At 34.7% G+C, this 26247-nt stretch overlaps 2 protein-coding genes across 12 annotated transcripts; one reads left to right on the top strand and one right to left on the bottom strand.

Moving 5' to 3' along the window:
* Positions 1-431: 431 nt before the first annotated feature.
* On the bottom strand, positions 432-24142 carry LOC18448591 (cytochrome C oxidase assembly factor). Of its 10 annotated transcripts, XM_088869346.1 has the most exons (10): positions 23389-24142; positions 22682-22748; positions 20449-20510; positions 20258-20357; positions 19965-20006; positions 19826-19870; positions 15949-16077; positions 6351-6451; positions 4082-4186; positions 432-897 (listed from the first exon to the last, which is right to left on the bottom strand). In XM_088869346.1, the coding sequence occupies exons 1-9, from the start codon at positions 23574-23576 to the stop codon at positions 4114-4116; spliced, it is 807 nt and encodes a 268-aa protein (XP_088725472.1). In that variant the 5' UTR covers positions 23577-24142; the 3' UTR covers positions 432-897; positions 4082-4113. The 10 variants fall into 10 exon arrangements, 8 of the variants coding, with proteins under 8 accessions (XP_088725472.1, XP_088725474.1, XP_088725478.1 ...); XM_088869348.1 differs by lacking the exon at positions 20449-20510; XM_088869352.1 differs by lacking the exons at positions 22682-22748; positions 23389-24142 and having other exon boundaries at positions 20449-20499.
* LOC18448590 (RPA-interacting protein A) lies at positions 9955-17457 on the top strand. Of its 2 annotated transcripts, XM_088869353.1 has the most exons (6): positions 9955-10104; positions 10560-10652; positions 14283-14514; positions 15504-15598; positions 16660-16767; positions 17198-17457. In XM_088869353.1, exons 1-6 carry the CDS (start codon positions 10042-10044, stop codon positions 17357-17359), a joined length of 753 nt encoding a protein of 250 aa, XP_088725479.1. In that variant the 5' UTR covers positions 9955-10041; the 3' UTR covers positions 17360-17457. The 2 variants fall into 2 exon arrangements, with proteins under 2 accessions (XP_088725479.1, XP_088725480.1); XM_088869354.1 differs by lacking the exon at positions 15504-15598.
* Positions 24143-26247: the final 2105 nt, after the last annotated feature.

Here is a 26247-nt window from a genome sequence, read left to right as displayed (position 1 = left end):
CAATCATTACTGTTCATGAAATTTTAAAATGAATGATCGGAATAATATCATTGAATAGACACAAAATTTTAAAAAAAGATTCTCGAATTTCGTAACTCATCGCAAGCCATTCAATTAGATATCTAATAAGTGGGATAGTTGTAACTTTCATATACAAAAGAGAAATGGCCTCTTTATATACAATCCCATCAGTACTGGTTCAAACTCCCTCTAAAAACTTTTCAAGAAAATGCATGATTCTTCAAATTTTGTGAACATCGAGCTTGGCTTAACTTTGATATATGTTAAAACGATAGAGATACATAGGTCAAAGTCTAACGCAGCTATCATACATGTCCATTAATATTTATCCTTTTAAGAGGTATGATTTTTTACAACGTTGAGTACCCACAAATAAAATTCAATAAAGAATGGTAAGTGTCTAGGCTTCGTTAGATTCGAACACAGGCACCATGTTCTTTGTGTCGATTGAGTAAAGAATCATAAACACGTGTGTCCATAATACATAAATTCAAATTCGGCAAGAATTTATGGGCCAGTACCATTGCGAACACTTGGAAATTGCTCATATTAAATACATTTACCCAACCGATGGATCCAGACCTCTCGATTAGAACTCAAAACTGGTAGAACCAAGAAACCTAAAACCTCTCATAGAACTGCAGGAGCTCTTCAATATCTGCACATGGCCTCCACCTATACAGCACTAAAGACAACTGAATTTTTTTTTCCCCTTTTTTATGAGTAAAACTAGACATTTGTAATGGTTTCTGAGGGCTTGTCTATGGGCAACTCAGATGAGAAAACCAGAAACTGAAAGAAAAGGTTCAATGTTGAATGTGTAGAAGTCTCTGCCTAATATCCCTTGTTTCCTCTTATCCGAGCTCGCATGTCAACCTGAAATAAAGAGTAATTGATAAAAAAAACTGAAATAAAAAGTACAATCAAAGAAGCTGCACAATCTTCTGATGTCCATCACCACACTGCTTATCTCAATTAACACTTAGCCTTGGCATAACTTTGAGTTAATATTCATTAGATACTAGGCAGCTCATTTCTGAAGGGGTATTGGAGCATCAGCAGATGCACCAACCATAGACCATCAGACTTCTAAATTCCATCTTATATATGGATTTCGTATCCAAATTTTCACAGTCAATAGTTTGCATGAGGTGGCAACATTAAACAATCAAAGTAAGGTGCACCTCTAAACTTTGTCATAAGTTGTAATTTTGGTGTAAAAAATATTTAGGATAGCTTAGAATCTATTTTCATCTCTTATCATAAAATTTTGAACTCCAAAAATGGTTTCAATCAAATAGGTCTATAAACTCATGAAAATCTTGAAAATTGACGGTCCAAATAATGTATTGCAAGATGTACAATATTCTGGATTTGAGATCTTTTTTTATATATCCATACATCTCGATGTCCAGATGATCAATTAGAGATGGTTTTCCAACGTCAAAATAGCATTTTCCAATGTCAAAATAGCATTTTCCAATGGTTTTTGGAGGTGCACCGTAATTCTACAATTTAAGGTGTCAACCTTATATAAACTATTTCCTATGAACAAATGAGTTTTGAACCTGGAAAATAATCTATTTCATTTTTTTTTTTGGGCCGTTCATTTCATTTCTTTCACATCATCAGATCTGCACAATTTTTGAAGCTGCAAATTCATGGATCTAAGACGAAAATGTATTTGCTGTAATTTAGGATGTGTTTCGAATCGTAAATCCATTTGAATACCAATGTGGACTCATGCATCTGCAGATGCACAATAAACTTTCCAATTTCTGAGACCATGTAAATGCTGATCAACCCTACTAACAATCTTTTTTTGGTAGCTGTTTTCAAAATACTGCTGAAGACGTCACCCCCCCCATTACTTTTGGGTAGGTAAGTTGGCTTTGCAGGGGTTTAACCTTTCAAGACAAAAACCTCCCCATAAGAACCAAGTTTCACACAAAGGATCAAAGACATCAGAACATGAGATATTCCATCCTGCAAATTTGTTTGGATAAAACAAACTGTATAATTGAACTGTACTCATTTTGAATAGATTGACAAGAAAACATGACATTTACAGGATACGACTACATTGTACAAGAGAACCAGGTTGGAGGGTCATGCAAAAGTTGCATGAGAGAAGCAAACAAAATGACATGATTTAAGGCAAAGTAAAAGGAAAAGATAAAGTGATGGGGCAAATAGCCATGGGAAACGAAAAGGGTTCAAATTGAAAGATGTTTCCCCTTAACCCCCTCCCCGAATGTCAAGATCCATTTCAATGAAATGTCCGCCATGACTTCATATTATGATGTTTATGCCACCCTTTTTTTTCTTTTTCTTTTTTTGAATATTGCTAAAATGCCCACCCTTGATCACAAGAGCAAACACAAACTTGCATCATCATCATCATCAGAGCCTTTTCCCAACTATATGGGATTGGCTACATAAATCTTAGTCCGCCATTCTTCTTTGTCAAGGAAGATACCCTCGGTGAGACTATACCCTCATATCTTTTATCACTACTTCCAACCATGTCCTTTTGGGCCTACCCTTTGCCTTTTTTGAGCCTTCAACCCAATTTATGGAAAGTTTTAACAAAATTTTACGTTGGGTGCCTACCTAACACAACCCATCTCTTTTACCCGGCTTGAGACGGGTTAAAAAAAGTCTAAGGTCCTCACCCTTCTTAGACCAAAACACAAACTTCATATGAACCATATTACTCAGACTCTTCATTCTTGCTGAATTATCAAGTGATGAAACTACGCCATATCAACACTTCAGACACATGGGTATCAGAAAAATGCATTGACCACACTGGTGGCGTTTGAACACAAGATGACCTGTGCCATGTTTGTGTGGTCTACCACTATGCCAAGTTGCCACCACATCTAAGTGTAACAAATATAAACTATTTATTATATTAACATTAAAAGTATATTATTTAATTATAATATGATAATCATATGGATGTGCCTTGCCATGTTGTCTTTTTATGCCGAACTACTAGACATTAGCAATCGTATTTGGACACATCCGTGTCCAAGTAACATAGCTTATGGATGCACATATAAACATGAGCTCCCATGTACATACATATAGAATACATGCATACATATACATGTGTGTGTGTGCAGGTAACATTCTTATGTGTGAAAGCATGCAGACATGCAGATAATAAAAAGATACATGTACATATGTCTCATAGCTATTTCTGATCAAAATAACTAACACAGGAGAATTATTGCACATCATGGAGTCAATATGAAGAAAGACCCCCTTTCAAGTGAGTAATTCAGGCCCTCTTAGACCTTCCTATATGCACAAATTACACCAAAGATAATTTTACCGGGACAGTTTAATATGAGATATAATAACTCATAAATAAGGAGGATTAACATTGTCACCATTAAGGGTCCTCCTATATGATCATGATCTCATCTGGCGGTCTAAAAATACAGCGTGAACAGAGTCATCAATATGAAGGAAAATCTAGAATGGGGAAGGAGGAAAACGAAAGAAGAAGAAATGAAGATGAGACAAAAGGATTCAGATGAGGGAGACGTAAAGCAGCGACAGTGAATAGAGAGGAGTGCAAGAGTAGAATGGAGAGAAAGAGTCAACGAGGAAGTCCTGTCAAGGAAACACAGTCTAACTATGCCAAAATAAAGTCTCCACATGCATGCCCAAATGAGCGGAGCTAAACATTCATAGGGAAGAGCTCGCATAATCTTATTATGCTAATAAATGCGTGGATCAGTAAATATACATCAATATTTCCCTGATTTGAACCCAAAATCCAATGTAACAAATCTCATTATGGATAACATCAATAAAAATTGATCAAGTGTCATTTATATCTTTTATGCATATTTTACTATCAGACTACCCGAATAAAGTATCATTGCAATCAAGTAAACCCAAAAATGGAACTATATCTGGTAATGAGAGAGATCTCCATGACATTGATATGAATAATCTAAATCAATAGCTTCATTGGAAATTGCAAATATCATATAGCTTATTTCAGTTACTTAAAAGATAAGAATAATCAGGTGAGCCAAACCTGGCCTCTCTTGCAATTGAAGTATGTCTCCCTTAGCCCCACACACTCACTTGGTATTGAGGGTTCCTTTTCTCCTGCACATTCCCGATACGAGCGATTCTCGACCTAAGATACAAAGCCAATTTGAAGGTTCTTTACTCAGCAAACTCAAAGAAAAACACCAACTTGAAAGTCGCATTGAGAAATACCAAGTCAACAGAAATTGTTCTTTGTAAAAATTAATGCTGAATATGTGGTCTTCGTCCAACCAAATCCACAGCTAGAAGAATGCAGTTTGAGCAATGTAGCCCCAATATTCCATATTCTTTTAATGCATGCAACCATGATATACTACATGTATTCACTACTGTACCAAATATAATGGCTCCCAATGGGCTGGGCGGCCTGGCTGACCGGGCCCCAGTAAGCATATGTGGCCCATATGGCCAGGCAGATCATGGCCTGGCTCGGAATAGGCAGGTATTGGTCTAGCCTTGCCAAATCTAAAGGAAGGGCTCATGCCCAGACCCGAGAAAAACAATGCCCATTGCCACCTCTGTGAAAGATATACATGTATTTAAGAACACACACACTCAAATCGATGCGTTTGTATGTGTGCATGCATGTATGCATGAAAAACATATACAGTACATGCGCACATCTGGGATGAACATACATACACAAATATTAGTGTGTGTTGTAGAGTTGGGCATTTGTTTAAGCCAGATGACTTTAAAACGCCCTTATCATTTTCTACCCATTGGCATGGGTGGTCATTTTAGTATGGAATTACCTAAACAAATGAAGTTCTAAAGTGCCAGCCTGCCCTAAAAAACAAGCATAAAACTCACTAGGGTAATAAAGCAAGAATGAATAATACAAGAAATGGGAGAAATTTGAGAATTGCTGGGCAGGGTTTTTTTTTTTTTTTTAAAAAAAAGCTTTGCTTCAAACAAGACATGAAAAAAAAACAATTCAGAAAATACCTAACTGAATTATGCTAACAATAAGTCAAAAACATGAATGAAGGAAATATAACACAAAAATCACTGAGCTAATAAAACAACATGAAAAAAAGGAAATGGGGAAAGTTTGGGTAGTAACCCCACCTCCAAAAAAGCCAAAACAAAAAATCTGCTGGAACCAAGACATGGAGCATTGGCAAATACTCCTGATTGAAATATGCCAAACAATAATAAGTCAAGTAAAAACAGCGAGGGGATATAATAGGAAAAGTATACAATAAGACCGTTTACTTTTGGTACAAGGCGATCACAATTAATCTTGAGCATTGGACGTGAAATTAGATGGTTGCATTTATTCCATTGACCAAGATCAAACTTCAAAATAAATTTCTCGAACTTTGTGACACACCCAAGCTATCAGATTTCACATCGGATGGTTATAAGTAATTGTGACGTCCTTGTATTAAAGGTAATTGGTCTCATTGTATACAATCCCGATATAATTTATGCAGAAACATGATAATTTGAAAAAACCAAGAAGATAAATTAATTGTAACGTGAAGGGTCCACAAATAAAAAAAATAAAACAAATGATACCGATTAAATTTGGTAAAGAATGTGGAAAAAAATAACCAATAAATAACTAAATTTGAGAATTAGCATATAATCAGATACAAGAAAGAATAACTAACCTAATATAATACAATACATTAACAAAGTTCATGAGGAAATTAGCTCAAAAGGATGACCTGTTATTAGCCCAAATATAATAGAAAAACAACAGGTCCTCCAATTTTCCCATGAATAGAAAAAAAAAAAATACAGTAATTAATTCTCTCATAGCCCAAAAATTCCCCCCTAAAATTACAAAACTATTTGCGAACAACGAATGATATATAAGCAATGAACAAGAAAAAGTCCAGTAGAGATACGGGAATCAAAGCCACAAACACATTGGTCTCCAATAAACTATTTAAGAAACGCACATGAAAGCAAGAATAAAACTAAAGAGGGAAAAACCCAACAAAGAAATGAAGAAAATAACTGAAAAAAGTGGATAAAATGGGGGTCGCTAATAACAAACTACAATTAAAACCCCCAAATTAAAAATGAGAACAGACCCATGTTGAAAATGATAATAGAATTAAAGAAGGAAAAACCCAACAAAAAAAAAGATGAGAAAAATAGAAGGAAAAACAGGCACAAAATGGTAAATAACAAATCACAGACAACAATTAGAAAAACCAAAACAAAAAGGAATAAATAAAATAAAAGGAAAATACAAAACAATTAAAAGACAAATACATACTGAATTAATTACATACCTTAACACAATTAGATTCACTGAGGCATTTAACCAACTCCATGGCGAGGCCCTTGCAAGACTTGGACATTGCTTCTTCCTTTTACCGCCAAAGAGCACTCGCTGTATAAAGAGAAAGTGTAAGACAGTTAAGCCCTTGACATTATAAAAAATGGCGTAAATGCCCTGTGACCTAAACACCCTCTCCGATGAATGGTGATTTATACATGATGGATAATGCTTATATAAGGTATCAACATGATACAAAATAAGAATGCTGTTTTGATATTAGAAAATCTTTAAATTAATCTTTTCGATCTCGAGACATATAGATATGAAAAAAAATTAAGAATTTAGAGTAATAAAAATAGTGAAACTTGTAATGTATTATATACACTATCTATTTTTTATAAATTTACTTAATCTATATCATTTTTTGAGCTTTAAATTTCATATAACTAAGGATGACAATCGATTGTCATGCCATCACAAGTTCTCTAGCTTGGAAATTGCTTATTGCTTTCCACGTTGTTTTGTGGTACGCAAGACTTCAATTGTTTGAGGTTGATGCCCTATACAAACTTCGCTTGTAGGTAATAACCCTTGGCTTTTTTAATCCACTGTATTAAAATCAGTATTTTAAAATCCAGAATACCGTTTGGATTGGCTTGAACTGATCTAAATTGGCGGGATCAAGTATCTAGATCAATTAAATAGGCTAAAAGTTGGTTTAGAAAATAAAAAAAAATATGTGACCATTTATCTTTGATACAAAGTGATCATAATGTAAAATTAAGTGGTTGCATTTATTGTATTGGCTAAGCTCAAACTTCAAAATAAATTTTTTCGAACTTTGTGACACATCTAAACTATCAGATATCACATGGGATGGTAATAAGTAATTGTGATATTCTTGTATCAAAGGTAAATGGTCTCATTGTAAACAATATCATAAAATAATGCTAACAAATAGGGGCATTGAGTGGAAACATTTATCGTCTGTATAACGAATCTAATCCGTATTAGTGATTTGTGATTTGGATCTTAGGTTTTAAATATTGAGTTAATACAAACATTTGCACGTAATCTTTCCCATTTATACTTGTAAAGTTTGATAGCTCAAAGTGTGTAACATATTTAAGAAATGAATATATTACAAAATGGCTATAGGTTAAAATGAACAGCAATTTCGCCTACCATCATCATCATCTAAAGTTCATCGTACGATCATAATTGTCCGGTAGTGTTTCATTTGTCAGTTTTTTTACAAATCGAAATAACCTGAAATTTGGAGCGTGTGTTCATAAAAAATAGACGAATCTAAAAAAAATATCAAAAAACTATTTTACATTAAAAAATTAACCAAAATACCCCTAAAAAGTTTTAGGGGTATTTTGATCAAATTAATTTTCACGAATTATTATTTTTATATCTTTTTCATATATTTGCCTATTTTTTATGAACACACGCTCCAAATTTTAGGTCATTCCGATTTATATATATAAAAAAATGAAACACTACCGGACCATCGTAACCGTACGATAAACTTTAAACGGTAATGAAGGTAGACGAAATCACTATTTATTTTCGCTTATAGGCCTTGGGAAGACTTTTCCTTTAAGCAATCTTATTGTGGACTTTATGTTCATGCAATGACACATCTCTAACCACCCAATTTAAGGTGTAGTGGTCAATGATGTTTTATGATTTGTTTGTACCAAAAGTGAGCAGTCTTCTCATATATAGTTTCTTAAAAATTTAGTCAAGATATTATATATGACATGAATACTTTTCTTTTTTTCCTTTTTGTTATTTTTGTCAAATAAAACTCGACTTTGGACTTTCAATATTTTGATCCATAACTCATGTAATGATTATAGTCCTAAAAAATCTGGAGCAATAAATATAGGGATTATATATTATGTGACCATTTAGTTTTTGTACAAGGAAGTCACAATCATCCTTAGCAATTGCATGTAATATTTAATGGATTGAGATGTGTCACAACATTCAAGTATTTTTATTTTGGACGTTATGAACACATTCTTAACAACCCAAATTCATAGTTAAATGGTTAGTAATATATATGATCTTTTTATGTCAAAATTAAATAGTCTTATTATATATATTTCAACATATTAAGCAAATTGTTTAAATTATTACCCTCAAGTTCTTCCTCCAAAACATTTTTTTTTTAAAATATCTACGAGTATTCAGTATTTTGACCATCTAATATGTCTCATTCAAATAACATAAGTACTCCCATTGATTCACGGACCGAAAAAAAGAAGAAGGAAAAAGGACATGAGTATTCCACCTTTCGGTATAAGTTACATTTGTTGAAATGCCGTTGTTTGTTTAGAGTTCCTAACCCTTAAGAGACAAATTATTAAACTATTACTTCAACAACATCTTGACTTATTTATTGACTTTAAACCCTGAATATCTGAAACCTAGATTACTGAGTTTGGACATTACACAAAATATAGGACTTGATTTATGTGTTGTAAGCCGGCCAAACAAAACAAAACATAAAGCAAGACAAAAAATAAGTCTTAGCAACAGGCCTTCAAGATTTGAAGTTATGAATTATTTTTGGCCTGAAGTCATAATTATCTCGAAAGTATATTACATCTTTAACATCTAAAACTATCATGTGAGTCATAATTTAAGATCTTGAAACTCCAAAGGGATGAATATACAATAAATAAATAAATAACTCAAATATTATATATTTTTATTCATTTTTTGCTTTTTAAGAATGCATTTAGGAGTCTAGTTTTATCCTTTTTTTAAAAAAACCTGTATCGAGATGAAGTTTTATACATCCATGCTTATCACTATCATCATTTGTGAAATATAAAAATAAAAAACAAAATATCTACATAAATTTTCAGGGCATTTTGATCATTTTGGCTTTTTTCACTTATTTTATATTTTTAAATTCCCACAAATGCATAATGAGAAGTATGGACAGGCTTAATCTAATATATAGAAAAAATCTTAAAATTAAAAATAGGACAAGCGTAAAATATAAAATATTGAGAACAATTTGTAGGTTACACAAAATATAAAGGATATTTACGTAATTTTCTCTAAAAAAAATAAAAAAATAAAAAGATATTATGGAAAAAGATTTTTTGAATTAATGAAAAAATGTATTTACTATATTACTCCATCGGACAAAAGGCCTGCTAGGGAGGAATTTTTTGATATGAGACATTAGGGATCACGAAACAACTAGATGATTATCCAAAAAATAAAAGATTTGTAATTCTCAGATCTCACCCTCAAAAAATTAGATGAACTATATTAAATTTTGAGAAATTATTCTTTTTAAGTTCACATATTTATATCAACCTACTTGCTGAAGTTATTACATCCCAAAATTCTCAGTTCTAGATTGGGTTTATCCCGGAGGAGCAAATACACATTGTACTCCTAGATTGGGTTTAACACCGGGGAGCAAATACACATCGTACTCCCGCGGAAGCATGAAGTCTCTTGACATGAGAAATTAGGTGTATTGGAGGGTAAATTTCCCTGTGCACGCGAAAATTTCGCGGTAACTTGCGATCTGAGAATCGAGAAGAGCAAATACTTCAAAAATTTGTGCGAGAGAGAGAGAGGCTTTTCGGGAGAGAGAGAGAGAGAGAGAGAGAGAGAGAGAGAGGCTTTTTGGAGAGAGAGAGAGAGAGAGAAGCTTTTCGGGTATGGAGGATCGTAGCTCCAGGAGACTCCCTCTCAAGTCCCACAAACCCAACTGGAAAGACAAGGTGCGTCTCTCTCTCTCTCTCTCTCTCTCTCTCTCTCTCTCTCTCTAAGTTTCTACCCATTTCACCGTCAAATGAAATCTAATGTTGTTTGATTAAGTTTGTATCTATTTTCAATGTCAAAAGAAATATCAATGCTCTCTGAATTCCTTTATGGGTTTTCCCCAAAACCGCAAACACCCCCGTCCTCTTCCTTCTCTCTGTCTCTCTTTCAGTTTATATGTATTTCTATTTTAATGTCTGAACTCGGAGTTGCTTTCTGGGTTTTTTTCCCCAAACCTCTCTCTCTCTTTGTTCCTATTTTAGCATTAAAAGAAAACTCAAATGAAAAATCAATAACGTCTGAATATGTTTCTGGGGTTTTCCCAAACCTATCACTCTTTTTGTACCTATTTTAATATCAAAAGAAAGCCCCGATGTAAATTTTTGTTTATTTATTTTTTGTTTCGTTTTTGCAGCTTCGAGAAAACTGTTTGAAGAGGATTCGGGATGATAGAGCTAAGCTCTTACGCAGACTCCGGTTATCTGGCAAGACTCCCACCACCCACAAAGTAAGAAAAATTGGTATTTTTTCTTTTTTCTTTATTTTTTCAGCTCCATAAAGAGATTGTATTCATTTTCTTCATTCGATTATATATTCTCTCTCTCTCTCCAATCTAACAGGAAGATTAAATATATATATACATATGGAAAAAGCTGGGATTAGCCGAACATATGAGCTGAACGGTTCAGATTGAATCTGGGCCGATCCGATCACGGATGTCCGGTAGTATTTGGATTTTAACTTTTTTTTCTACAATTCTAAATCACTTTAAATTTTAGCAGAGTATTAATAAAATATAGTTGAATTTTGAAAAATATCAAAAAAATATTTTACATAAAATAAATTGATCAAAATACCCTAGAAAAGTTTTTGAGTATTTTGGTCATTTTGTTTTTTACGAATAATTTTTTTATATTTTTATTAGGTGTGCCTTGATGAGAAGAACACACGTCTAAAATTTCAAGTGACTTGGATTTGTGGAGAAAAAATTAAAATTCAAACAGAGGTCGTGACCTTCAGATCGACCTAATTGCCGTTAGGCTCATATGTTCATATGAGCTAGTGGGCTATTTGTTTGTGTTTTCACCTAAGAGAAACTGAACAGTGATTTCGCCTATCCTCATCACCGTCCAAAGTTTATCTCATGGTCACGATTGTCTGGTAGTGATTTATTTTTCATTGTTTTCTACAAATCGGAATGACCTGAAATTTGGAGCGAATGTTCATAAAAAATAGGTGAATCTACAAAAAATATAAAAAAAATATTTTACATTAAAAAATTGATCAAAATACCCCCGAAAAGTTTCGAGGGTATTTTAGTCAATATATTTTTTACGAATTATTATTTTTTATATTTTTATTAGGTGCGCCTCACTAAGATGTACATATGTTCCAAATTTCAGGTCATTATGATTTGTAGAAAAACAAAAAAAAAAATGAAACACTACCGGACAATCGTGACTATACGATGAACTTTGGACAGTGATGAGGGTAGGCGAAATCACTGTTCAGTTTCGCCTATAGACGTTGGAAAGACTTTTTTATATATATATATATATATATATATATATATATATATATATATATATATATTTATTTATTTTATTTTATTTTGGGTAGTTGGTATTTTTATGTATTTGGTGATTATTGATTCTCTCAATCTAACCCAATTAGAAAAGCGTAGTTTGGGTGTTGGTATTTTTGTGTATGTGCTGATTACTGACTCTCTCCCCCTCTCTCACATAAACACACCCCAACTAGAAAATCATATTTTGGGGGTTAGTATTTTTGTGTATCTGGTGATTATCTCGTTTTATCCAAACTCAACTAGAAAATAATTTTGGGTGTTGGTATTTTGGTGTGTGGAGATTACTCTCTTTCATACTAGAAAATCATATTTGAGTAGGCTGGTATTTCTGTGCATGTGGTGTGGAATTATATAGATGATGTTGATTCCTCATTATTTTCAAGTTTCTACGTAAAAGAATATGCAAACTAGACTGTTATGATTTATAAATTTTGCTTGCAGATGGCAATGATATTGTTTCCTTGGGTAGCTGAGCTACTACTCAGTGCATATGGAATTTTATGATTTGAGTTTTGATGTTTCTTGAATATTTCTGTCGAGATGGGTGAAAGTTGTTCTTTCGAGTTTATTAACTAGATAGACTTTTTATTTTTTATATAGTCGATAGACTTTTTTTTCTTGGATATATAATTGAGAACTAATCTTCTCTTGCCCAAAGTGGCATTGATTTTGATGTGCTTACGTCTTGCATGAGAAGATGAATTTGATGGAAAACACATTGATTCTCACTACTTTGAATACACGATATGTGGTGGTTGTCCCAAGTCACTACGCTTCGTTGAGGAAAAACTCCATATGTTCAATGGCAATTAAAAGTAATTTAGATACCATTGGAAGAGGCTCATTCATTTGTAGGCTCTCATGGGTGAAACAAAATTGGCAAGGAATCAGGCGTATCATTTGGTTCCCAATGGATATGACTAAATAATCGAGATATTAAGCTCGTGATATTTGCACTTAATTCAATTTAAATCTAGGCCAAACTCAATGGTCTTCAAGCTTACGTCTCCTTTTTCTGTTTGTGTATTACTGAGCAACATTAGTAGAGATGCCTTAATTGAAGTGGATGATTGGTATTGGTGTCTCACTTGAATTCACATCATTTCAGCTCCAGGTTCTTCTCTTCCTCAATGATGGATAAATATGCATGATAATTAGTATTTTAAAGACTTCAACTTGTCTTCTCATCCTTACTCTTTCAAAGGGAGAATGAGAATGAGCAACCCTTCCTTTGACGACTACACTCCTCATATATCAATTCTACCAATCTTGATGTCACAAGACGGTGTTTGTTTTCACACTTTTTAATACTCATCTACAATGGGATGCATGATTCAGAGTAAAGGGCTTCAGGTTTTGAGATAAGAGGTCACTATAGCAGTATCTTCTTGTGACCAAAGGTAGAAAGATTTACTCCAATGTATCCACCCCCAGATAAACTTTATAAAAAAGTATATATAACTATTATTCTAAGAGGAGAGCGGGGCTGAAGATTTCCAAATATTTCCTATTCCATGGAACTATATAAATGAATGGGGCCCTCTATGTTATAGATAGGCCCCCCATCATGATCTTATCTTTCCTAATAAACTTGAAGAAACTTGAGTTGCATTGAACTCATGAGTGCAAAAGTCCTTTTCCCTGGATGGACCAACAAGAACTCATAGAACGATCGAATTGAAAACACACTGGATTTTTAACGGGATCACAACCATGGATGCCCAAATCTGTGAGTTCTATCTCCAAGTTTATTAATGTCCCGCTTTACCTTAACTCAACAAGTTGACAATTCGGTTTTGGATATTGGCCTAAGAGAGCCCAGAAACATTTTTGGGTCATTCTGTGAGCCTCTTTAGCTTCTTGAGTTGAACCTGATGCGTTCCACTTCTAATAGTGCTTGCTATCTTGTTCTTCCTTTTTCTTGTCAGCCAGTGCTTGCTATCTTGTTCTTCCTCTTTCTTGTCAGCCAGTGCTTGCTATCTTGTTCTCCCTCTTTCTTGTCAGCCAACTGAGAGAAAAAGGTTCTCTAAAGGTAATCTTACCTTGGTGAGTCTAAAAGGCAGAACCCATACTTATTCAGACAATAGGGAATAATTCATGTTTCTTAACTTTTCAACCACTATTTGTTTTAGATTTTAACATCAATCTAAGAATGATCACCTATATCCAATTCATTTGGTGGTATAGTTGGATCGGAGTTCCTCACATTAAAGTCTTTATAGTTGGTCATGGTCTTGTATTTTTTTCCTTGCTCTCAACACCAATCAACATGGATGTTGTTGATAATTTTTCTTATTGATGGTAGTTTTCTTGGGGGTACTCAGAAAACTTTGTAAATTTGTGCCTGCTATTTGAAAGTTTAAAATTAAGTTTTATTTTAACAATTTTCTAAAAAAAAAGAAGAAAAAGTCTACATCCATATTTTAACAATTTTCTTAAAAACAAGAAAAAGAAGTCGACATCATGAATGATGGCTGTAGCTTATTATGAACTTTACATAATATTAGACGAATTTCTAATTGATTTGAATCTATTTTTCTTTATGTGCAGGAGATTGTAGCATCTACTTTTAAGGAAATTCTTTCTGATGAACTGGAAAAGATTAAGGAGTCATCTTTCATTGACTGCAAGGAAATATCCGTACCCCATGTTGATGATTTAGTATGGGACTATAGTAGCCGGGATGTTGCCTATGTAACAACTGAAAATGAGTATATTGACTTGATGCTAGAGATGGAAAGGCTTCTTCGTAAAGATATTGAAGAGCAACTTATTGTCAAAGGTAACTTCAGGATCTATCTGCTTATATTTAGCATATTTCCCATCTCAAAGGTGTGGAAAATTTCTTATGTTTTTGTATCATTGAGTTTTACTCTATGAATTTGCAATGTGCCCTTCAAATGGAGTTTGAAACTTGACCATATACTGTGTATGTAATTTATTCCTGTTGTTTGCCTTGATAATTCTTGCTTGTTACTTGATTTTCCTTTCCAAATTGTACAAAAGGGTGGCTCTAAATCTTATTCTAGCAAAAAATTAACCATTCAACTGATATTCTGATAAGCAAGCTGTGTGATGCTCCCTTTATTTACATTTATCATCTTCATATAATCTAGGAAAGTATTGGGTAAGTCATCGACTCATGCGTCCCCCCTGCTTTTTAGGGATTTAGGACCCAAAACACATCCCAAATCATTACAAATCCATTTCTACCTCAGAGCCATGAATTTGGAGCTCCAGAAGTAGTACAGATTTGTTGATCATTGAAGCATTGAATGGGTGCATCCATTATAATTGGTGCACACCCGACACACCTAAACTCTACTCTTTAATTTATTATACTGATCTTCTGGGAGTGCTTAAACTACATAATATTTGAGTATTTGTTTTTTTTATTGACAAAAAAAGGTTCTTTTTATTTTGAGCTTCGTCCAAATTTGCATTAAGTGTTGTCCAAAAAACATACAAAATGGCCCAAAATTATTATTTTTTCCTTCAGATTCATGATTGTTGAGATGATCAACCTGTAAAATTTATGATCCAAAATCCAATTTATAAGGGTTGACCCACGGTAATAGGTGCGTCCCAGGACATGCCTAAACTCTACCCTTCAATTTATTTTACTGATCTTTTGGAATTGTCTAAAACAAATGATTTTTGGGTAATTGATTTGTGATCGGAAAAATAAGTGCTTCTTATTTGGAGCTTATAGTCCAGATTTGCATCGAATATATCAAGAAAAAAGTAAGTGAATTGAGTGGTTATTTGCAGATATAGCTGAGAACGAGGACTTTGAGAATGTTTCTCAAGCAGAGGAAGATTACATCATTCAATCTCTAGAACATTTACAACTTCGAGAGTGCCAGGTGTGCATGAGCCACTAACCTAGTATTTAATGGAATGGCACTAGAATATCAATACCCTTTCTGTAAAGGACTGATATACCACTCTTTCAAAAATGTTATGTATGCTTTTGCTTTTAAAGAAATAGCACCTATGCTTGTGGTTTCCTACTTTCCAACCAAAAAACTAATTTTCATGTTTTAACATATATTCTTATGAACCATGCATGGATTATGAATTATGAAAAAGTGGTTCCCCTAATCTTCTCCAATTAATTTCTTCCATTTGCGAAATGCATTTATTCTTCTAATTAGTTGATATATGACCTCTCTATGGTGTTTGGAAAGACTCATGCTATTAACCGACAAATTACCTTTGCTAGCGTTGTATCAAGATTATTCAAACGTGAATTCCCAAAAGGGAATAGTACCACTTGTATTTCAGTCAAGAACAATTCCACTATGCATGCATTCGCCCATCTGGATGTCCTGGCCCACTCCGTCTGGAAATAGTGCAGCAGTTAGTCGTATAAGATATTAAATTTTGAAAAAAATTATGATTTCAAAATTTATAATTTTTTTAATGGATTTCACTTTTGTTGAAAATCAAGAGGCTAGATATTTTTAAAGTGTATTTTTTACGTAACTCCTCACATGCAGATGAGGGAATTTTCATGTCTAAGATCCTTGAAGTTTGGGGGCCTATTGCACATGAGAGTTAGTGAAATAGGCAAGTTGGGTACTTCCTATAAAGCAGTTTTAGGGAATAGCAGCACGTGAGTCTATTTCACATCCTATTGGGAAGTTAGCAGCTTGATATCAGCTGAAAGTTGAGCTTTATGCCTTTATTAATCTTTTCATCTGGTGGTAATTATCAAATAAAAAGAAAATGAAAGTTCCATTAGGGGGCTTAATCAATTTAAATTTCTCTCTCTTGTGCTTCCTTTGTTGTGATAGATGCATACTTTTTCATGTGCTGTCATATTATTGATGTCTCGATGTATTTTGTTACTTCATTTTCACAGATGGTCATATGAACATTTTGGAACTCTTTCTGACATTTTCTTTTCCAATTTGTTGGACAGAAAGAAAATTTCTGGTGTCCTATTTGCACAAAGGGATGTTTGCAAGAGAAGCTCCATTTCATTTACTGTCGGTCCTGTAACCTTCAACTGGACATTCAAAGCGACAAGGTATCGTTATAGTGGCAGACTAATTCTTTAACTAGTTATTCATATGGTCCCAGCCTCCGGGTGTGTGTGTGCGAGAACATGCACGTGCATGCATGTGTGTGTGTGTGAACGTGCGCGCGCACATGTTAAGGTTCTTTTGTCCCTCCCTCAAGTTTGGATGTGCTAACAGTTAATACAAATTGCTGCAATCAATTTTGAAAATTTTCAGTCGCTGAAAGATACAAGAAACTTAATATTGCTGCAATCAAATTTCAAATTCTTCAGTTTGCTAAAAATACAAGAACAATCTTGACTACCAATCAGGGCGCTTATGTCCATATCAGATGGGCAGTGCTACTTTATTTATCATTTTATTGATACACTAGTTAACGCCTTAATTATTGACTCGCTCTTGTTCACCAAGGGATTGATACATGAAAAAATGGTGCAGGTTGATCTGGACTATTTACGCATGCGATTAGGTGAGGTCCTCGACGAGCATCTTGACAAAGGATGCCATGCAAAACCAGAGTTTTGCATGGAGAATAGGTTCGGCTTATCGGCATTGTATCTTCGTTGTTATGCCTGCAATAGCCTAGAGATTGTGTTGTGAAGTTTTATTTATTCAAATTTATAGAAATCCTTGTAAAGAAAATGTATTGTGGATATCCAAAATAGTCAATTTAATAAGGAAAAATGAAGTTTTGTTAAGTATCATGTGACATTCAAAGCCCACTAAGGAGGGGGGCAATTACCAAATTTCTATAAGAATGAGGGATTTTTCTTTAGAGAGAATTGAATGATAAAGGGGATAATACTTCTAATATTAAAAGGAAAGACAGTGATTCCATTTTTAGGAAACAAATGAGCAAAGGATTCACACCCAAGGGAGTTGGACAAACAACATACTTTTAATCTTTAAGGGAAATCATGGGAGCCAACATTTGTGACATTGGTTTCATTAGGAAACACAATGAGGCTAAGGGATTCACACCAAAGAAAGACAAATAGTCCAAAGCAAGTCTAATGCCCACATGTAGCCAATCAAATTACATACTATTTTCTACATATTGTATTTTAGGTTGAAATAAATTTTTTTAGAGCAATAAAATATCATAATCAAGAATAATAAAAAGTTCCATATTCCTCACATTTTCTAGAAAATAGAATAAATGAATCTTTACAAGCTGAGAATTTAACTTGTTATATGTAAAAATAATTCTAATTATTAGGAATCTTTTTTCTAATCCCTAATTTTAAAATGGAGGAAAATGTAAAACAATGAAAATTCATAATCCTAAATGAAAATTAAGAAAGTATAGTTCTTTTTTACTTAAAAATAATAACTCTAATGCCCACGTGGCCAATCAATTACATACTATTTTCTACATATTGTATTTTAGGTTGAAGTAAAATTTTTTATAGCAATAAAATATCATAGTCATAAATAATAGAAAGTTCCATATTCCTCACATTTTCTAGAAAATAGAATAAATGAATCTTTACAAGCTGAGAATTTAACTTGTCATAAGTAAAAATAATACTAATTATTAGGACTATTTTTGTTAATCCCTAATTTTAAAATGGACAAAAATATAAAACAATGAAAATTAAGAAAGTATAGTTATTTTTTACTTAAAAATAATACCTTGAAGAAATTTAAAAAAGTAATTCATCTTAGTTCATTATATTTAAGGAAACCTTGTAACAAGGTGGCATTCTTAGTTAATAGGAGTGGGAGATGCCAGGAAGCTTCAATAATGAAAAATACAACGCATTCTACATGAAAAAGGAGAATGTTAAGTCTTCTCTGTCTCCACACACTTAATTTATATGCGGCCATTATTAATATCAAATCTTAGTTATGGATTGACAAACTCAGTTATGGTTGACAAACTCAGCTTTTACAAGTTTACTACCCGGCTCATTTCTTGCTTTCCAATCAAGATTGGATGGTGGTGAGTTACCTCAACTTCCAGTATGTCAGCAACCATGAGACACTAATCCCATAAGAAAACAAAATGAATCAGGGGACCCAAGCTCAAAAAAGCCATCAACATATGACATTAATTCCATTAGGAAACACAATGAGCCAAGGGATTCAAACCCAAAAAGTTCAAACAACATATGACACTATATCCCATTAGGAAACAAAATGACTTACGGATTCAAACCCAAAAAGCAAGACACCAGAAGTCAGACAACAACATTTCAGCCATGAATGTGGATGGCGATGAAACCATATTCCACAATCCACATAAACAACAAAGAGGAAAAAGACTTCAAATGTAAATTAATGCCACATAAAAACCCCAGCCTAAATTAACTCGAAAGCAAGAAACACTCAGATTTTAGCTTAGCTTCATGCCTCAGGAACTCTAACCAAGTCTCAAGTCCTCTGATGGAAACCCCCTAACACGAAGGTTTTGGCGGTTTTCCGGCTGCAAATATGTGAATAATTGCATATTTCGGCTTCCTAAGACAAGTGTGGATTCACAATCAGTCTCGTCGTCGAAACAATGCGCCACTTCTTCTTCCTAATAAAAAGTTACAATAAAACTAAATAATAAAGAAAGTGTAAAACAAAGAGTGTTTACCTATAGTATAATAAGATAACAATCAACGATAGCCATTATCTATCAATTCAGGCTGTCAAGGGTGTGTCATTGACTGCACTTAGCCGGGAAATGGCATCCCCAGCTGCCCGATTTCAAGAACAATAAAAGAATTGATTTTAATGGTGGAACAAAAAAAAAAAAAAATAGCAGAAGTTTTGATTTAGCATTAAGAGAGGTATATATTTTAGTAAAATTTGAGAGAAAAAGAAGCAAGTTAGAGAATTCAAAACTCCCACTCCTATTTATTCTTCTTAGTACAATATTGATATATTTGAAATTCTCCTATTTATTCTTCTTAGTTGAATAAAAATATATTGCAAAATATAACAAAGCAAAAAAAGAAAAACAATATACGCAAACAAGACAACCATGTTGCATTTTGAAGCATTCAGAACTTTGAGATATTTCCACCTATGAAAGCACAAAATCAGTGAGACATACTGAAAGAATGAGATGCATACCATTTGGAGCCTTATGGTGTTGTTTTCTGCCTCTAATTTATTTATCTGCAAACTCAAACCTTGGCTTTTTAATATAATGGCAATGAAATGCATCTCTCAGAGAAACAATGAGTAAACACAAGGGACAATCTTTACTCACCCTTTTCCTACAGGTATCAGTCTGGTTGGTAAGCAATTGGTTCTGTAAAAGGTAAGCAAAAAGAGAGTACACCATGGTTAGATACTCAGGATATGCCTATGTCTCTCTCTCTCTCTCACACACACACACACACACTCATAACTAACAGGAAGAAAGTTCACTCTCTTGCCATCCCTCACACAGATTCAAAACCAACAGGGAGATCTCTCTCATGCATACATACACACCCCCCCCCCCCCCCAATTCAAAAGAAGGCTTCCAAAACAGGTCAAGATCGGATGAGTGTCACCAACCTTCTTGTCTCTGATACGTTTCACCCATTCCTCAAGATTTTGCTCAAGATCACGCAGATCCTTCCACCTCAACTCATTCAGTTCTTCCCCCATTTTTTGACTGTAATAGTCCACCACATACAATCCAGTGTCATCTACAATAACTAGTTAAACAAACCTTTCATTTTTAGAGAGAGAAAGAGAGAGCTCACCGTATGAGCTTCTGTAGCCTATTGTTCTCCTCTTTAAGGCTACTGAGCTCACTTTGCATTCTCTGCAATGAGTCGAGTTCATATATAATTTGTTCATTTTCTCTACGAATACTAATGTTTCACTGAATTGGTACGCATTGTGGGAAGAAGCTATTCTTTTGTGTATGTGCGTACCCGTGCACATGAGAGAGCAAGGTGTATGTGTGAGGGAGGGATAGATGTGGGTGTGAGAGAGAGAAAGAAAGGTGACTGTGTGAAGAAGAGAGATGTGTGCGCAAGAAAGAAAGAGAGAGGTGTGTGTGTCTATGTTACCTAGATATAGACCAGTCTCCAAATCCTATTCTACAAGAAAGTACCATATTTGTAAGCAGAAAGTACACATCAGTGTTTTAAAACCCCGATCGGTGGGGCGAATCACTAGATCAGTGATTCGGATAAGGTCTAGATCAATCCAAATTAGTGATCAATAAAATATTTCAAAATAAATAAAAATTAAAAGAGGGGTTTTGTTTTGTGAGCCATGGAGAGGTCCTCTAGTAAATACCATTTTCATATTTTTTTCATTTTAAGCGAGCATAAACCAGTTAGAATATAATAGGCCTATGAAACAAACCTGGAGGGTACACCTTAGAGTTAAAAATTTGTGGCATTAGGTTGGACCATACTGGCTTTGTTTAAAATCTAGCTAAAAGCAATGTTTGACCAGTCTATTCTGACTGACTAGACCGATAAAATAACGATAACTCTTTCGCATATTTCATATTTTTAAACTATTTTCCTTTGAGTTTTTTTTCAAGTCTTAACCTTGAGGCCTAACTGAAGTTTCATACTGAAAAGATGGCCTGCTTCATTTGCATGAGAGAGAGATGTAAATATTGTCAAGAGAGAGCTAGATTGGTGCATTTATATGGTAGATGCTATGATGAATGATAACATTAAAATCTAAACATAATGAGAGAAAAGGGGACAACATTGATCAATCAGGCCTTGTATACAGAACAAGCCTATTAAGAGTGAGAAAGAAAGAGAATTAAATCCCCAAAAGTTACACAAAAAAAAGAAAATTGTTTCATGCTGGTTGCACCGCATTTCTACAATATACAGTCTAGAGGTATAAAGCATCCATCTTAAAGATGGATGCAAATAGGTAGTCCATCTAACAGCAATTGTCACTAACGGTCCAAATGTTTTCTTGATATAAATATTATTTTTTAGTTTTCAAAATTTATTTATTTTTTCATATTCATGGTCTCCATGTTAAAAATTATATATTCTTTAAAAATTAAGATCAAATTATATTTAAAAAATATATTTATTGCCATGCCCGCATTTCTACAATATGTGGGCTGGCCGTATAGAAACTGTGTCCCACAAAATATGCCTTATTGTGTATTATTTAAAAAAAAAATAGATTTATAATCCATGAAGAACACATATGCTATGATTCCCCGTAAGGATATTGTTCATCAACTCCCTCAATCAAAAGACTTTTGCTCCAAAAATTTGGGAACCACCTAAGAATCCAAAGATGTTTTCTAAAAATATAAAAAATTGAACTTTGAGATTTTGACACTTAGATCTCACCTCTCATAAAAAATGAGACGGTTTTGTTCAATCCCAAGACATTATTTTTTTCTCTTCTTTAATAAAGAGTTCAATTTATATAAAAAAATATGCAAAGACTATTTACTTTTGGTACAAAGAGATCACAAACATTCTTGTCCGTTAGATTTCAAATAAGATGTCCGTTATACATATATATAGAGGAAGTCACTACACAATACTTATGGTAAAAAATGAACAGTGTTTTTGCCCATAGGCTCAGCACCGTCCAATTTTTTCAGATGGTGTGGATTAAAAGACCTGCAACGGACCTACTATATCCGTTGTAGTACATAGTAGGTCCCTTGCGGTAAAAAAAAAAAAGAAAACTACCACGGACCACATTTTGTCCGTTGCGGCAAGAAAAAAAAAATAGAAACGGCCACGGAGTACATTTTGTCCGTTGCGGCTCCATTAAATAAACCGCTATGGACATAACATGTCCGTACGGGGCAATACACAGTTCAAAATTGCCGTGTTTTTAAGAGTTTTCCATATATATATATATATATAATCTATCCCCCAAATATAGTGTCTCGAATTTATCCATATTGGGTTCTACCTGAAGGAGTAAATGGACAGTTTAGTAAAAAATGTTTTGACATCAATAGAAAAGAATGAAAAAACTTACCTCGTAGTGAGTATCCCATAAGTTGGTATCAGAAACTCGCTGATACCGATCATATATTTCCTTTGGGCTTCAAAAGAAAAAGAAAAAAAAAATGGTGAGAAGACTCGTAGAGAGAAACAACTGAATGTAGACTGGTTTACAAGAAAAAAGAAAAGAAAAGGGAAGAAGCATTGTAGAGAGAGAAAGAGAGTGAGCTTGAAGTGGGTTTTGAGTGAATTAGGTGTGAAGCCTACAATTGAGCCAAAAAAACAATTGTGGTGAGAAGACTTGTAGAGAGAGAAACCATTGAAACTTTGAAAGTAAAGTGGATTACCTCAAAACTGGGGGAGAAGCATTGCAGAGAGAGAACAAAGAGAATGAAAAAAAATGTGGGGAGAAGAATTGTAGAGAGAAACAATTGAAAGTAGAGTGGATTACAAGAGCAATGACGCAAGAAGCATTGTAGAGAGAAAAAGAGATTGAGAGTGAAGTGGGTTTTGTATAAATTGAGGTGAGGAGCCAAAAAGAGAATGAAAGAAAAATGTGGTGAAAAGACTTGTAGAAAGAGAAATAGGTGGGTTTTTTTACCCCGTAAAGTGGATTAACTGAAGAAAGAGGAGAAAGAATTGTAGACAGAGAAAGAGAATGAAAATGAAGTGGGTTTTGTAAGAAATTATGTGAGAGGCCCTGTAGAGAGAGAAAGTATGCAGAGAGAGAAATTTGTTTACCTGGTAGAGGGGCTGCAATATTCACTGAGTTTCCCAGTGGTCGAGAACATGATGAGAGAGACTTGGGCATCGCAGAGGACTGCGAGTTCCCTTGCCTTCTTAGTGATGCCTGCTCTCCTCTTTGAATAAGTAACCTGTCGATTTGTTGGGTTCTCTATCCTCTTTATCTCTATCTTCCCCCTACCCATCTCTCTCTCTAAAAAACACTCTCTTTCACACAAACCAAACTGGATTGCTTTTCTTTCAAATATACACAAACTCCACTTGACAACCTCTCTCTCTAACAAAACCAAATTGGACTCTCTCTCTCACACACATGCACACAAACTCAACAGTAAACACAGGTTTCCTTTCTTTCACATTTATGCAGCACCCAACTGGACTCTCTCTCTCTCATGCACACAAACTCAACAGGAAACACAGGTTTCATTTCTTTCGCACACAGAGAGTCAACACAAAGCACAGATTACGTTTATTTTATACAAACCCAAGTGGACTCTCTCTCTCTCTCACACACACACATACAATCCCGACTGCAACCACAGATTCCCTTTCTTTCACATGTATACAAATCCCACTTTCTCTCTAAAACACAACTGGAAAATAGTCTCTCTAAAAACAATTGAAAACACAGCCTCTCTCTAAAACGCAACTGGAAAACGCAGTCTCTTTTTCTTTCACATTCACTCAAACCCAACTGGAAACCACCACAATCTCTCTGTGGAGAAACCCATTGCCTCCCTTTGAGATACCCTTGGGGAGCGCCATTGCTTTGCAGATAAAAAGGGTGGGGGGAGATGGCGCATGGAAAAGGCATTGCCTGTTTAAGGAAAGGAAGCCAAAAAGTGGAGGTTTCCTCTTTCGTGAAAATGGCGACCCCTCTTCAGTTCTTGTGGAAAAAGGAGACAAGTGTGAGAACGTGAGATGTCTTGCCTCTTTAAGCATTCCTCTCTTTTTTATTCAACCCCCACCTCTCTCCTCTTTCTTTGCCCTCCCTCTTCTGATTCTCTCTCCTCTTTCTCTCTCTACTCTTTATTTCCTCTCATTCCCTCCCCTTTCTTCTCTCATCTCTCTCATATCCCTCCGCCTTCTATCTCTACTCTCTCTTTTATCAAGGAGTAATAGCATTTCGATCCAGGTTTTGATTTTGGACCTATGCCCATACCGGTCGAGTCCTGGATTTACCCGGTCTTCGATTTGGTCGGGTTTATTGCCACGGAGTTTTTTTTTTTTTTTTTTTGTCTTTTATTATTTATCATCATGTACCCGTATTGTATTATAGGCAATAAATCACAATCATCCCCATTAGATTTCAACTCATATGATTTGTAGTTTAATAGCGATTTCTTATTGCATACAATCATTAACACACCATAACAATATTATATACCATCCTTAATATACCCAGACAAATAGATCTTAAAGTAAAATATTTTATCTCCAACAATTTACATGTACGAGTCGGATCCGTCTGGACCCAACCGAAATAGTATTCGGATCCAAAATTTGGACCCAGACCGGGTGCACGAATTGGACTATTCCTTGACCCGATATCAAGTCCCGGGTCTAATTTATCTCCCCTCTTGCTCTCTTTTTCTCTCCCTTTGTATATCTTACTCTTTTTATTTCCCCTCTTTACCTTCTCTTCTCTCTCCTCTTTCTCCCTTGTTTCAATCCTTCCTCTCTCCCTTCTCTTCTCTCTCTTCCACTACGTTCCCATCCATGCACATACATACATACATGGCATCGTTGACGAAACAACCAGCCAAAAACCAGAAATTTTGGAACCCCGAAATGTTAAGGAAACTGAAAATGAGCGGGGAATCTGCAGTGAAACGAAAAAAGTAGCGTCGTGGTTTGACAGGACAGGACAGGACAGTGGTAGAGAGTAGATTAGAGTAGAGTAGAGTAGAGAGCGTGTGTAACACGGCCAAATGGGGGGAAGTGGTCCACCACACTCGATGGTCAACACAGCTTGGTGAAAAAGGAAAGTGTTCAAGTGCATGTTGGGTCCACACTTCAAGGTTAGCACGGTTTGGTGAAAAATATGGAGAGAGTGAGTGAAACCATTTGTAACACGGGTGACAGAGGAAAAGGGTCCGAGGTTTAAGGCTTGCCTCGGTTGGTGAAATAGTAGAGAGATAGAGGGAGGGCGAGGGGACCATTAAAGAGGAGAGAGGAGAGAGGAGAGGGAACCTTTGTAGAAAGAGACAGACGGGGGAGAGGACCCTTTCTAGAGAGAGGAGAGAAAGGGGAGGTGACCAATTATTGGGGCAGCTGGGTTCCCTCCTTTAAAAATGATGGCATCTCATCGATTTTGTGCGACTGCAGGACCATGATAAAGAGGAGATGAAAATTGTACCTCTCTCTCTCCCATCCATGTTAAAAGGGCATAAAATTGGACCTCTCTCTCTCTCTCTCCTCCATGTTAAAAACGAGATAAAATTAGAGAGCTCTCTCTCTCTCTCTCTCTCTGGAAAGGAGATAAAATGATGGTCTCTTTCTCTCTCCCTCCTACTAGAAGGGAGAAATAAATTATAGTCTCTTATTATTGAGTACTAAAGGTTAAAATGGACATATCTGTGTGAACTGTGGAAGAAATCAAAACGTAGGTAAGCAAAAATTGCCCTCGTAAAATGGGAAGAGGCCATGGACCTCACACTAGAAAAGGAAGAGACTATTCTCTCTTTTTCTTTATACAATTTGTCTACTATCAATATGACAAAAGTGAAGAAAGAATTTTCTCTCTTAATAAAGCAAGAAAGTCTAGCCCAACTATCTAATCTTGATCAGATAAAATAATGAACCGGACAACAATGCTCCATTTAAATTCCAATTTTCAAATCACAAACCCATCTT

This window comes from Amborella trichopoda, chromosome 6 (assembly GCF_054954075.1).
Source record: "Amborella trichopoda isolate Santa Cruz 75 chromosome 6, AtrichopodaSantaCruz75HAP2 v2.0, whole genome shotgun sequence".
NCBI lineage: Eukaryota > Viridiplantae > Streptophyta > Magnoliopsida > Amborellales > Amborellaceae > Amborella > Amborella trichopoda.
This window is presented reverse-complemented; position numbering and strand designations above follow the sequence as displayed.